Below are 15,167 nucleotides of genomic sequence, written 5' to 3' on the forward strand. Positions count from 1 at the left end.
GAACTAGGATGTCCCGACATGAAGGTGAGAAGAGCTCCCGCCCCCACCCCCACCGCCCGGGCCTCGGCCTACCCCTCCCGGGCCGGGCGCCGCGGAGGACTGCCGGAGAGCGGCGGAGACTTTGGCGGACCCTGAACCAGGCTCTAGGGGCAGAGCCCGGCTGCGAGCGAGCGAGGGCGGAGAGCCGCGGCGCCGCTGCCGCCACGGTTGCGGCCGCGGCCCTGGCCCTGAGCTGGGCCTGGTGCCGGAGGCGGGGCGGCTGGGGCGGCCGGAGGGTTTGCACTGTCATGGGGCGGGGGAGGGGGAGGGAAGGCAGCGGGGCCCGTTACCGGCGGGAGCCCAGCCCTCGGAACTGGTACTGGACGCCGAGGCCCGGCGGGTCCCGGAGCCGCGGGCCCCATCGCGGCCTAGCTCCCGCCGCCCCGGAAGGGCCCGGTGCGGTCGCAGAGCTGAGGCCACGGGCGGCGGCAGGGGCCAGGGGAGCTGGCCTGAGACCGGCGGGGGCGTCCGGTCGCCGAGAGACGACCGTGAGTGCCCCCGTCTGCGGGCGACCGTGGGGTGGGCGGGAAGGCTCTGTGACCCGGCACGCAAGTCTTCGCCTCCTGGAGCCCGCCCGGCCTCGCGGCTAGGCCTCGGCGCGTCCCTGAGCTTGGGTAACCAAGTTCCCTGGGCGGATCTGGCCCGGCCGCGGCGAGCAAACTCCCTGCTTGGTCACCCTGCCGAAGCTGGACTCCCAGGGCCCTCACCGGTGTGCGCTGCCTGACTAGTCAGGCTTAGTGGATGACCATCGTGTGGTCTGTTAATGGTCAGAGGCGTTTGGACTTTGTTTTACGATTTGAAAACACGCGTGGGGTACAGTTTCGAGTAAGCAAGACTACTCCAGCCCTGTCCCAGGGTACAAAGAGACAAATGTTTAGGGCCGATGTATTTGGCATGGAACTGGTGAAAAATAAGTTAACTTCAGTTTACTGCCATATGGTTGAGTAAAGGGGGAGGGAGGCAGAGTTTTCTTTGTTTCACTACTACAGGTTTTTAAATAAAAAGTATTAACAGACTTGGCGAAAAGTTTGTCCAGCTAAGGTTAACGCAAGATTGTAGGAGTGACTTGAAAGTATTATATACTTTAAGATTTTAAAATCCTGTATAGGTGATGTAGGAGTGGAGAAAGTTTAGTGAGTCAGATTAGTGTGTGCTTCCCATCGAAAGGAGTGCATTCTTAGGGAAAAACAGATTTCAGAACTCAAGGTTGAAAAACTCAGATTGATTAACATTACAGTATTTAGATCAAATTTCAGAATTTGCATTACTAATTGCAGCATTAAGCTTGATTCAAAGGACATTTTGTGTTCAAGGATTCTGTATTTTCAGAGTTACAAAACTGTTTTTTTCATGGAGCATTTATTGAGTACTAACTGTTCAAGTTTTGGACATTTTGAAATAGTAGGATATTAGTTTAGTCTCATTGAACGGGACATTGAAATATTTGGAAGTTAGACCTATTTTCCAAATTTATCTTCTTAATGGAATTATATTCCATATCTCTGTAATTAAAAAAGTTGTAATTCAGGTTATACTCAAGTTGGAGTTTGTGATGTTAAAGTTTATCTTAGAATGTAGTTGTATGTGTGTTAAAATGAAAGTGAGCAGTGGCTGCCAGCTCTCACTTATAGGAACTGGGAAAATTAGCATTGCAGAATTATGGCTGTGGAAGAAGTGTGTTTGAGACTCATGCTCCTTGCCTTAAGGAATCATCCAGATAGTTCTAGAGTATTCTAACTGAACAAGTGGCCTTGGAAGAAAATTCCCTTACTCTCAGTGTTCTATTAGAGTAATTAAAATCCCCTAGTTGGAACATTCTTCAGTATAACATACATTCTGTAATTTAAGCCTATTTTCCTCTATTTGGTTCTGTGGAAAGGTGTGGCTATAAAATTTAGGTTATTATTACTGAACCTTAGCACAATAATAGCATACCTTTCCTGGTAACATATCAATGCCAGGTGTCTGAAAAAGAAACATTCCTAAATACATCTGTTGAATACTTAGAGTACAATATTTAACAACTGATTATCTTGGAAGGTTTATGGCCTGAGGCAGGAGTGGTGGTCTCATAAATCACATTTAATTAAAAAATATATGTATGTATATATATGTGTCTGTGTGTATGTATATATATATATATATATATATATATATATATATATATATATATATATGTTTTGTATTATATTAGTTCAGGCTGCCATTATTTTTATCAGTAGGAATTTGATCTATCAGCAATACAACTCTGTAAGTGCTGACACCAGTGCTTTCTCCTTTCTCTTTGGGTCAATTAATTCCGTTTCTCTTAGCATTTCTTTAGTTGTCTGATTTTTGAGCCCTTTTAATCATCTGTCCACCTCTAAGTTGTCTGTAGTTCCCCACCACCATCCCAAGTGTGACCCAGAACTGGATGTGGTAGTCTGGTAAAAGGTCCGTGCTGCCTGTAATGGACTTGAATACTCCTTATTTTCAGGGCCTCTTAGTACAAGTAACTTGTTACTTTGTCTTTCTGCCCACTCTATTGAATTGTACTGTATTGTATGATTATATTAATGTTGTAACTTTGAACAACACAGCCCCAAGATGGACACCTGTCAAGCTTAGAGGCTCAACCTTGTGAAGCAGTGGACTGCCTTTGAGAAAAGAGATGCAACTAGGAGCAGAAATGCTCCAGCCCAGGAGTCAGCATACTTTTTCTGTTAAGGGGCAGATAGTAAACATTGTAGGATCAGTGAGCTGTGAGGTATCAGTTTTATAATTGTCATTTGAAAGCAGCCATCCACATTGAGTTATGAAATAAGCATGGCTGTATTCCAGTTAAAACCTTACATATGGACACTGGCATTTGAATTTCCTATTTTCATATGTCATGTAATATGATTCTTCCTTTGACCCTCCCCCAATTTAAAAATGTAAAAATAATTTTAGTGGGGAATAAAAAAACTGCTGGTGGCCATGCTGGTCCCTGTGCCTGAGTTTGCATCCCTCTGCTCTAGAGCTTCAGAGAGTTGATGGAACTGGAACAGTTGGTATTCCAGAAAGGGCCCACTCTACTTGGTAGTTTCTTCATTTCCTTTGGGTAATGCAGTGAGTTCATTGACTGAGCCAATTCTATATTCCAGTTTCCAGCAATATCATGCAGACTAGGCTAGAAGTAATTTTTCCATAGGGGTGAGAACAGACTCTACTTTCTCAGATCCTGTCTGAATTTTACATCAAGTTTCCTGCTTGCCTATTACAACTTTTTCAAGGGAGAATTTCAAGGCCTGTTTTAAATTCATTTTTTTAATATTCTTGCCATGTTAGCAAACATTTTACAGACATCAGCACCCAATCACCTCATGTTCAGTATACCAACAAAATCTAGTTTTGTGTTTTACATAGTGAAACCAGTCATTTTCTGTATTTTTTTTTTTTTTTTTAAATGTCTCTGGCTGAGGATGTTTCTTAGTAGTAGACTGCGTGCTTAGCATGCACAAGGTCCTGGGTTCAATCCCTAGGATCAAGGAATAGAGCCAGGTTCCATGCCATAGGGCCTATAGTCTCAGCTTCTCAGGAGGTTGAGGAAGGAGACTCAATCAATCTGGAGTTAGCAGTCAGTCTGGGCAATATAGCAATACACTGTCTCAAAAATAAACAAGCAAAATCTTACTACCATATTTAAAAATACATTTAAAACATAGGTATGTTGTTCAGAATTTAAAATTCACTTAACATAAATTTTGCAAAAACGAATACCCACGTATCAGATTACTCAGTGTTTATTAGCTAAAAAGAAGTTATGAATGCTTTTTCATGAGTTGGGGCCTAATTGATTACCTGGAGTTAATGCATATATGGCTTTATATCATTTAGCCTTTTTTCAATTGCTACTATGTATAAGGTACCAAGGAATGTGGGACAGAAAGAATGAGACACAGCTCCTCACCTTGAGTCAGATGGGAGGATGCAGCTATAGACAGCTTCTGTAGCACAATGTGAGACATGCCATAGGGAAGGGATAAACAAATTGATGGCAAAATAATTACCAGCTATCTTCTTACTAATTTTGCCCAGTTTTAGAGAGGGAATCTACTTTGATTCTAACACTTTTCCCTTGAATGCCTTCTTAAGTTTTTCTGTGCTACTCTTGATTATGGGTAAAATTGTTCAAATAGAGTCCTTATGTTTACCTGATTTATAATTCCCTTAGCTTTTGAAGATTTTCACATAATGATAGCAGATAAATGGATGGATAATATATTGTTGTTTTTCTCAGAAGTATCTAATAATATTTATTTTCTAAGTAGAAAGTACAAGTTCTGTAGGCCTCTGATCTAGTTAGTCCCAATTTAATTGCTGTGCTATGGATCAAAACCAGGGCCTCACATATTCTAGATACTTATTCTGCCATTGAGCAACATCCCTCAGCTTTTTCTTTTTTTTTTTTAGTAAGAATTCTATATTAAACAGTATTATCATGTGCAACATGATGTTTTGAAGTATGTATATATTCTAGAATGATAGTCCTTTTTTTTTTTTTTAAGAGAGAGAGAATTTTTTTTAATATTTATTCTTTTTTTAGTTTTCGGTAGACACAACATCTTTGTTTGTATGTGGTGCTGAGGATTGAACCCGGGCCGCACGCATGCCAGGTGATTGCACTGCCGCTTGAGCCACATCCCCAGCCCCTAGTCCTAACTTTTTTAAAGTTATACTTATGTTTTCTCTTCTAAAGAATTGCTGTTTGGCACTACAAACACAGACAATCCCAAAGTAAATTGTAATAACTTTGTTTTCAGAATTTGGGGACTACAAAGCCATGCTTGATAATTAGCAAATAATTTTAATGTGGTAATTTTTGCCTTCCTGTGTCAGAGTGAACTCACTCCTGCTGAAAAGATTTTTACCATCAGGTTTTCTTAAAATTTATTTTACTTTGACTACAATCTGTTAAAAGATTATGATGTTCTTATTTAGAATGTAATTTTAGGGAAAACACATCTTATTATAATTTGGGGGGGAGTCTTTGATTTCATATAAAATTCAGTTGAAAGTCTGTGTTTCTGAACTGGGCTTGGTGGCACACACCTGTAATCCCAGTGACTCAGGAGGCTGAGGTAAAACTATTGCAACTTCCAGGACAGTGTTAGCTGTCTGAAAATAAAATGACTGGGGATATAGTTCAATGATAAAGCACCCCTGGATTCAATTCCCAGTACCAAAAAACAACAAAACAACAAACCCACCAAAAAATAAACAACCCTCCCCAATTAATCCACATTTGACCCTTTTGTTTTAAGTTAAAAATGTAGTAAAATACAAATTTTTTGCTTTAATTTGCAAATTTAATTTAGAAGAAATTTCTCGAATTTTAAGATATATTAGCAAAAATTTTGTTTAAAGATGGTAAACTTTTTCACAGTAGAAACTTCTCACATAAAATTATAAAATAATTTTTTTATATTTGGATTGCAGTCTTTTAAAGATTTAATTTTCAGAATGTCAGCTTTATAAAACCTACCATACATATTTACCCAGGATGGTTTTTGCTTTTTTTTTTAAGTGGATGTTCCAAAAGTTAGTTATTGTGAAAGTTGTTACTGAATTATTGTACAAATAATTTTTTATTACATTATAAATATTGCTGCATGGCTACTTTTATGAATTCAAAGAAAACATTGCGTATGTTTCATAAAAGTAGAATACTGTTTATAATGAAATTCTTCAGCTGGACGTAATAGTGCATGCCCTGTAATCCCAGCAACTCTGAAGCAGAGGAGCTTAGTAATATAAGGCCAGTATCAACAACTTTTGTGAGACACTGTCTCAGAAATAAAAGTAGAAAGCACTGGGGATACATCAGTGGTAAAAAGCACCCCTGGGTTCAATCTCTAAGTCGTCCTCCCCCAACCAAAAAAAAAAAAAAAAAAAAAGCTGTGCTTGGTATATCCCTCCTAAGGATTCTTTGCTAAAACTCCCCTCCATCCCCATGGGGATTGAATCCAGGACCTCACAAATGCTAGCTAGGTAAGTGCTCTGCCACCTGACTACATCCCCAGTCCTTTTCATTTCTTAAATTTTATTTCCAGAGTCTTGCTAAATGGCTTAGGCTAGCCTGGAAATTTTGATCCTCCTCTTTCAGCCTGTGTAGTAGCTGGAATTACAGATGTGTACCGCCACACCCAGCATCTTTTCTCAAATTTTTTTTTCTTCCCACATATTTTTGTTGGTGCATGATAAGTTGTATGTTATGTTGGCATTTGTTATATATTCGTACTCTAATGTATAGCCTTTTTAAGGAAATGAGATTATGGCACAAAACTAAAATTTATACAGAATTAATTTTATTAATTTTCTTACTGTTTTTCTTGGGGAGGGACAGTATTGGTGATAGAACTCTGGAATATTTTACCACTAAGCTACATCGCCAGCACTTTAGAGTTTTTCAAGTTGCTTAGGACCTTGCCAAGTTACTAAGGCTGACCTCAAATTTGTAATTCTCCTGCATCAGCTTCCCGAGTCACTGGGATGAGTCACTTGGGATTACAGGTGTGCTCCACTGTGCCTGCCTCAGAACACAGCATTTAAAATTTTCATTAAATTATTTTTTGCCATTCTGGTAATCTAAATCCGGGGACTCATGCATGCTGGGCAAGTACCCAACCACTGAGCCACATCCCCAGACCATAACATTTTTAAAATGTAATTTTTATGTATTAACCATGTCCTGATTCATGGTGGAGATGTAGAATAAGGAAGATGGTTTCCTAGGGGAACATATTACTAGGGTACAAGGGAAGGAAATGAGTATTCAGGAAAAGACTGAGGGTGTTATTGAAATAATAAGGATGAGAGGTCATCCAGGTATTGAGGAAGGAAAGACAAGGCAAGGTGGGTTAGAAGCTTGGAAATGATGTGTAGCTACAGGGTATTAGAAACAAAACCAACTCTTATGCTGGTTGGAATGTCCTGAGAGCTGGGTGACTTGGTGTCCCATGAAAAGAACATGAGATGAATTGCTTTGTTAGGTATCTTCCATAGAGCCATTCCAACTCCTTCCCTCATACCCCTCCAAGTGCTTTAGTTGTCATCTTCCTAAATTGTAGCAAAGCCATATTGCAGACCCATCAGTTCATGTACATGATCAGTTGGCCTCATTTCTTCCATAGTCACAGCACCAGCTAGCAGTCCAGGAGACTTTGTAATGGCCATAGTGGGTATCAGGGAGAAGGTATGGATGGATCCCTGTGAATCCATCACTGCTGCTAGGGGTGGGGTGAGGGGGATTAAAAAAAAAATCACAGGAGTGGGTCAGTTGTGTCACCTTCAACTAGGAGAGGACAGAACAGTAGGTGACATTATGGCTAATTAAGTTTGTACATTATCTTCTGGCAAATTGTGTGGCGGTTTCCCTTTTCTTTTGGCACTCAGTGCCAATGCCTGTGGAATGAACTTCATCTTCAGTAAGAGATTTTCATTCAGAGTCACTTTAAGTGCTAGATTGGTGATGAGCTGATTCTTAGAACAATTGTATGCGTATTTGACTATAATTTACTTTTTGGTTATGACTTTTGTTTCTTTTGTTCTTCCTTTGGGATTGTCCCTGGACTCTTCATTCCAGCAGAGTTAAGGGTTCCTCCAGTATCACTCTTGTTTTACTCTTCAGGCCTTTTTATACTGAAATTGTTTACTTGTCAGCCTCCCCCACAATCTACCAGAAAGGCAGAAATAGTGTTAGACTTTGTTACCTTTGTGCTTTACCACCTACCACAGTGTCTGGCCTGGGGGAGGCCCTGTGAACATTTTTGGGTAATTGTTAGATATAGTTAATACTTGTCTAAAAGTACTGCAAGACTGGAAAATGCTCTTCTTTGCTTTTATCTGGGAAAGTGGGTTAATAGGGAAGGGACTTATAAGAAAGGGGACTTGGAACTTTTATAAAAGTTAAGAGGGATGAAAACTACATTAGGCAAAATTAACTAAGGGGAGCTGACTCTTGGGAATATCCTGGAATGAGATTTGGGGTATTGCTTTGTTCTACTACTGGCTTTGGTTTCAGGTTAGTTAATTGGTTATGGGTTCTGTATGTTAATTGCTCTGTGCACCTGTGCTTTTTGGTTCATTAAGTCATTTGTTCAGTGAGTATTTATGGACTTCTTACTCCAGTACCACTCAAAGGCATCTCTAGGTCTTGCCACAAGTTGTTGGCCTCTTGCTAGGAGATAATAATGTTTAGTGGGTTTGAAACACATGTTTGGAAATTAAATGCTTTTCTGTTGCACAGATCTTTATTTACTCTTTCCCAGTGTGCTGGGATTAGTTCTTGAAACTTATCTTTTATGACAGAGTATTAAATCATGTAAGTATTTTAATGTTTTAGCAATATTTTCATGCATCCCTACCCCTTAAGCTTGTTTTCATTTGTTTCACAGTTGAAATTCTGCCCAGAAGTATGTTTCCTTCCTTTATAGTGTTGTCCTTAAACTGTGGTGCCATAATGAAGTCTCAGTATAAATCTGCACACATTGAAGTCTGTTCAGATAGCCTGGTGTGATGGTGCAAGCCTATAATCCTGGTTACTTGGGAGGGTCAGGAAGGAGGATCACAAGTTCCGAGGGCAGCCTGGCCAATTTAGCAAGACCCTGTCTCCAAAAAAAAAAAAAAAAAAAAAAATTTCAAATAGATTATTCCTCATAGGTTTGTTATTAGTTTTTGATACTTTCCTGATGCTTAAAGAGAAAAGAGCTCAAAGGAGTAAACATTTAATTTTTGTGTTAAAAGTGCTTAGATATTTTTATTAGAGGGTTTTGTAAAGTTCCCATCATCTTATTCTTAACACCTGTAAGAGTGAGTAACTGACCCCACTTCTATTATTCTTGGTCTCCCAATGTTCCCTTTTGTTGCCCTCTGGTTGTAGAGGTTTGACAATGCAAGCAAATGGGAATCTTTCTAAATTACGAGTTAAGGACATTGAAGGGAATCAGGCAATGGTTATATGAAGGAGTTGTTACAGATGTGTCCCTTTTTTCTCTGTAAGAATGAAATACACACTGAGAGCTAGGTGTGGTTGTATAATGGATGGGAAGGCAGGTAGTTTTACATTCAGAGATCTGAATAATGAGAATTCTGATAAAGTTAATTGCCATTTGAAGTGAATGTAAACTGCAATATGCATTTGTGTGGCTATAGATACAATATGAATAAACACTGGTGGCAGAAGTAAAACTAATCTTCTCTTTTCTAGAAAAAATGTTGATTAGACCTCAGGTAACAGTAGATGAGCACCTGACCCATGGTGTTCCTATATGAAGCTGGGATCAGGATCTTTATTTACTCTATGTCAGATGTACTGTATATCTTCATGTTTATTACTCTGAATCATTTTCTGCATTTTTTTTTTTTTAAATAAAGCTACCTACTGGAAGGGGAGAGAGCAAATCTGCTTGCAGAATTGGGGTAGATCATTGCTATCCAATAGAAATTAATGAAAATCACAAATGTAGTTTTAAATTCTCTAGTAGCCACATTAAAAAATTAAAAGGTTAAAATTAATTTTAATTAAATAACAATATATCCAAATACTTCAATATGTGATTATCATAAGAATGCTTAATGGAATAGTTTTACATTTTTTGAGAAGTTTTAAATCTAATGTGCATTTTACATTTAGCATATTTTAATTTGGATGCTACATTTTCATCAAAAATACCTGATCTTAGCTGATAAACATCTTTAGATTTTTGCATTAAGGGTATGCTAATTCATCTTTCATTGCTACCTTTTTGTAGGTATATTTTTGTACAGTATTGCTTTTTATTTATTGGGCCATTCGTTAACATTCTGGTTTCCTATTTCTTCAATCTCTGTCCCTTAAAACCTAGATACTGCATTTTTCTACCTTAAGGTTATTTTTAATCTAATTTAGCAAAATATAAGCATCACCACAATAGAAACTTATTTTATAGATAGCTAGCTACTAATACATATGTAAGTTTTAATCTGGGTCATTCAGGTTGGAGGGATAAGAGCTTTGGAATGATTTTAATATGAGTTTGTGGTGGTATTTTATTTTATTTACTTATTTTTTGATATTTGGGGTTTAGCCCAGAGGTGCTTTACCACTGAGCCACATCCCAGCACTTTTTTTTTTTTCCAAGTTTTTAAACTCTTGAAACAGGATCTCACTTAGTTGCTTAAGGCCTTGCAAAGTTGCTGAGGCTGGCCTTGAACCTGAGTCTCAGCCTCACTAGTTGCTGAGATAATGGGGTGTACCACCTTGTCGAGCTCTGTGGTGGGTAGTTCCCTTTTCTGAGATGTGTATAGCTTGTAAAAACTATTGCTAGTCCATTGCAAATTATAGTACTTTGAATTCAGAGGAGAATTGTGAGTTGTTTCCAGGGTGATAGAATTTTCAGCACAGGGTCTCGCTAAATTGCTGAGGCTGGCTTTGAACTTGGGATCCTCCTGCCTCAGTCTCCCCAGCCACTGGGATTACACGGGTGCGCTACAGTGCTTGGCCTTTGAAGGTCTGTTTCATTATAATGAATTTTATCTTTGGTATCATCTTTAAAAGACTCAATATCTAACAACAGAAAAACAGATGATATTGCTTCAGCTTTGTTTGACTCATTTTAATTTTAATTCATTTTTTTTGAAGCGTGGTTTCACAATACTAGTTTCAAACTTCTTGGTTCAAGCAATCTTCCTGCCTTAGCCTCCCAAGTAGCTGGGAGTACTGGTGTGCGCTGCAATGGCTAGCAGAACTTTTTTTTTTTTTTTAATTTTTTAATATGCTGATGAATCTTTATTTAATTCATTTATCTGTATGTGGTGCTGAGAATCAAACCCAGTGCTGTACACATTCTAGGCAGTCACTCTACTACTGAGCCACAACCCCAGCCCCTAGCAGAACTTTCTTAAAAAGTAATTTTAGAGAAACTGATTTGGAGCTAATGCTTAGGCCATGTCAAGATTAGTCATTCACTGATGATTCTCTTTTACCTGTTCAGCTTATTGTTTTATCTAGTTAAAACTAGATTTAAAAGACAATCTGTTAAAAATTAAAGGCTTAGTGTTTTCTGCCTTTGTTTTATCTAACCAGTAGTTCTTTTGAGTAATAAGTTTTATAATTCTATTATTTTTCAGTCCTTTTCCAGAGAAATTATTGAAGTATCAGGAATTTGTCCTGTGGTTCCCCCCCCCCCCCCNTCTGCTTCTTTATGGATTATCTAAGCTGCTTTTGTGCTACAATGCCAGAGTAAGAGTAGTTGTTACCAAGAAAGCTGAATATATTTACTATCTGCCTCTTTTTACAGGAAAAAATTGTAGATACCTAGATCATGAAAGAATAAGTATGTCTTAGAATGTTAAGAGGTGACAAATGTTAGGGGAACCCTTAAAGCATGTTAACAGAATACACAGTAGGGACCTCTTTTAAGTAGAGCAGTCAGAGAGGGCATAACTGAATATGACTTTTAAAGAAAAACATGAATTGTGTGAGTATATTTAAAGAAAGAAAGGATGTTTAAAAGGTTAAAGGAGAAAGGATAGAACAAGTATTCAGACCCTGATACTGGAATGTTCTTGGAACAGCAGAGACGCTTTCTGGCTAGAGGGCAGTGATTGAAATAGAGGAAATGAAGTTGACATTTTGGGGGCCAGATCCTGTTCATGCTCATAATATATTCTGCTGTGAAAACTGTTTAACCATGAGTGCTTTAAAAATGTAATTCAGATGGTGTGCTCCTGTAATCCCAGCTGCTTCAGAGGCTGAGGTGGGAGGATTCAAAGCCAGCCTTAACAATGTAGCGAGGCCCTAAGTAAATTAGTGAGACTCTGACACTAAATAAAAAAATTTAAAAAGGGCTGGAAATGAGGCCCAGCGGTTAATCACCCCTGGGTTCAGTCCCTAGTACCAAAATGAAATATAAAAATAGTAGAATTTTAGTTGAGTGCTTTTATCCAGTTGTTCTGTAAATGTGGTTCCAGGACCAGCAGTATCAGCATCACCTGGAACTTGCTAGAAATGAAAATTCTTTGACTCCTCACTCTAGATCTTGTGAATTAGAACTTATTTAGTGAGTATATGTAATCTGTATTTTTAATAGGTTCCTACTTGAACTCACATAGGGTCAAAGGCAGTAATATGTGAGATGGTTATTTTTGATGAGGGGCACACTATGGTTAAGGGCTCATTGACCAAATGGGAATGAACCTGTTGACCTTGGCCTCATTCTTTTATCTCATGTGACTATCATGGTATTGTCACATGAGGAGGGGTAAGAAGAGTGTAGCTCCTCCCTAGCTCTTTACTCTAGTCTTGTACTTTTTTGTTTTTAGTAGTTCTGGGGATTGAAAGACTGTACTATTTATTCCACTTTGCGCATATCTGTTGAATACATATTTGGGGCCAGGCATTGTTCTGGCCACAGGGATACCATAGTGAACAAATCAGAGAAAGTTTCTTTTCCTTTGATGCTCAGATTATATTAGAAGGGATATACCAGGGGTAGGCAATGATAAATGGGGCAAATGCAACCTGCTCCTATTTTTGTAAATAAAGTTATATTGGAGCATAGTCATATCTGCTTCTTTATGGATTATCTAAGCTGCTTTTGTGCTACAATGCCAGAGTAAGAGTAGTTGTTACCAAGAAAGCTGAATATATTTACTATCTGCCTCTTTTTACAGGAAAAAATTGTAGATACCTAGATCATGAAAGAATAAGTATGTCTTAGAATGTTAAGAGGTGACAAATGTTAGGGGAACCCTTAAAGCATGTTAACAGAATACACAGTAGGGACCTCTTTTAAGTAGAGCAGTCAGAGAGGGCATAACTGAATATGACTTTTAAAGAAAAACATGAATTGTGTGAGTATATTTAAAGAAAGAAAGGATGTTTAAAAGGTTAAAGGAGAAAGGATAGAACAAGTATTCAGACCCTGATACTGGAATGTTCTTGGAACAGCAGAGACGCTTTCTGGCTAGAGGGCAGTGATTGAAATAGAGGAAATGAAGTTGACATTTTGGGGGCCAGATCCTGTTCATGCTCATAATATATTCTGCTGTGAAAACTGTTTAACCATGAGTGCTTTAAAAATGTAATTCAGATGGTGTGCTCCTGTAATCCCAGCTGCTTCAGAGGCTGAGGTGGGAGGATTCAAAGCCAGCCTTAACAATGTAGCGAGGCCCTAAGTAAATTAGTGAGACTCTGACACTAAATAAAAAAATTTAAAAAGGGCTGGAAATGAGGCCCAGCGGTTAATCACCCCTGGGTTCAGTCCCTAGTACCAAAATGAAATATAAAAATAAAAACAAAAACACAATTCAGAAACCCTGAATCTATAAAGGGGTCTTTTTGACCAAACAGATGATAGAATCTAGAAAGTAAATATCTGGTATTGTCTTCCAAACATCCCTTAAGGAACACTTCTTTACAAACTTTCCCATACATTAATTACTATTTATGTTTTGCCTTCCTCCAGCCCCCATGTATTATATACTCTTATTTAGCTGATATTTCCTGGAGGGTAAGGGGTTGATAGAAATGTGGCAGCTACTTGGAGGCTGAGGCAGGAGAATCTCGAGAGCTCAATACCAGTCTGGGCAATTTAGCAAAACTTTGCTCAAAATTAAATAAAAAGGGGAAGGACTATACCTCCAGTGGTAGACTACCTGTGAGTTCAATCTCCATTACTGTCCCTCACCCTGCCGCTACAAGGGGAAAAAAAAGTGTGTGTCTATTAGTATCTTTCAAACTTATAACATCTTTTCTGTTATGATCCAGTAGTCACATACTCACATGCAAATTTATTGAAACAAGTTTTGCCAAATAGTATTTACCTTTACTTTAAAAAATGTACTCTGTTTTCTGTTGTTTCATTAGAAACAAAAATACTGGTTGTGACCTACTAGATTACTTATAGGTCAGGGCCTACAATATGAAAAACAATGGCCTGGGCTGTCTAATCTAAAACGTTTGAGTTTTTATGTGCAAGATGTTGTTATTTGGTATGGCTGAGCAGAAAGGTACAAGTATATAAAATAAAATGATCATAGCACTAAGCAAAATAAAGTAGCCAAAATATGACTGGGATAATTTTTTAAAAAAATGTGTCAAATCCAAAACTGCTACATATTCTATAATGTTGGCAAGTGTACTAAGGTGTTTATCAGATACCAAAAAGGTGTCATTTAAACTAAAGACTTGAAGAAATACTGTATTTTTATAAGGAAGAATTGCAAAGGGGTATTCACCAAGTGAGAGAATGGTAGGGGTAAAGTGCAAAGCTAGGAAAACAAGAGGTGTGTTGGAGAGAATGAGTGGGGCCAGTGATGAGAAAACTAGTTTCTGAAACAGAAGACTTCTGTATGTAAGTGGGCAAAATGAGGAGTATTAGAAAGATTGATTGACTTCCCTAAGGTTTCCAGGGGGAAGTGGGACAAGGACTTATTGTTCTGATTTCCTGTTCAGTGCTAGAAGTCTGTTTTCTCATCTAAAATAGGGATATTAACGCCTGTGTAGCCTCTCTCCAAGGGTTGTTGTGGAGATGAATTGCCAGTGCATGCAAAAAGGTTTTCTAAGCTAGACAAAGCATAAATGAAAGGCAATGGTATTTTTTTCTTTTTTTTTTTAAACATGGGAGATAAGTAGAGGTTGGAACAAGGTAGATAAGTGAAGGATTTTAATTGCCACACTAAGGTCAATCATGTTCTCTTTCCATACAGATTGCAGGATGGAGGAGGGGGTAGTGCATGGAAGTTTAAGCAGAAGGCTGGGGGTATAGCTCAATGGTAGAACACTTGCCTATCATATGCAAGGCCCTGGATTTGATACCCCAGCACTGGGGGAAAAAAGTTTTAAGCAGAGAAAGGCACAATGAAAAATGGTATGTTTTAGAAAGAATGTGGTAGTATGTTGGGGATAGATTGGTGCTTGTGGCAGAGTGACTGGTTAGAGGCTTTTTGCTAAAATGAGCTTAAAATTATAAAGATCAGATTTAGTCAATGGCAATAGGAACAGAAAGCAAAAAGGATAACATAGGATAAGGTCTTATTGTGAGAGAGAACAAGGAATAAAGTAGGACAACTAACCAGAGTGCTGAAAGAATAGCATCTTCTAGTAAATTTGGAAAAGAGGAAGG

The 15,167-nt window shown here is 38.5% G+C and overlaps 1 protein-coding gene across 2 annotated transcripts in view; it reads left to right on the forward strand.

Annotated features, from left to right (window-relative positions):
- Positions 1–6: 6 nt before the first annotated feature.
- Kcmf1 (potassium channel modulatory factor 1) overlaps positions 7–15,167 on the forward strand; it is a 78,260-nt gene continuing 63,099 nt past the window's right edge. Inside the window, exon 1 of one of the 2 annotated variants that reach the window (XM_015499877.2) lies at positions 7–24. In XM_015499877.2, coding sequence (XP_015355363.1) covers positions 9–24 — 16 coding nt within the window. In that variant the 5' untranslated portion in view covers positions 7–8. Of the gene's footprint in view, positions 25–504; positions 528–15,167 lie in introns of those variants that run through there. The other variant, XM_048787453.1, reaches the window with a different exon arrangement.

The sequence above is a fragment of the Marmota marmota genome, unplaced genomic scaffold (genome assembly GCF_001458135.2).
Source record: "Marmota marmota marmota unplaced genomic scaffold, marMar, whole genome shotgun sequence".
In the NCBI taxonomy this organism is placed as follows: Eukaryota; Metazoa; Chordata; class Mammalia; order Rodentia; family Sciuridae; genus Marmota; species Marmota marmota.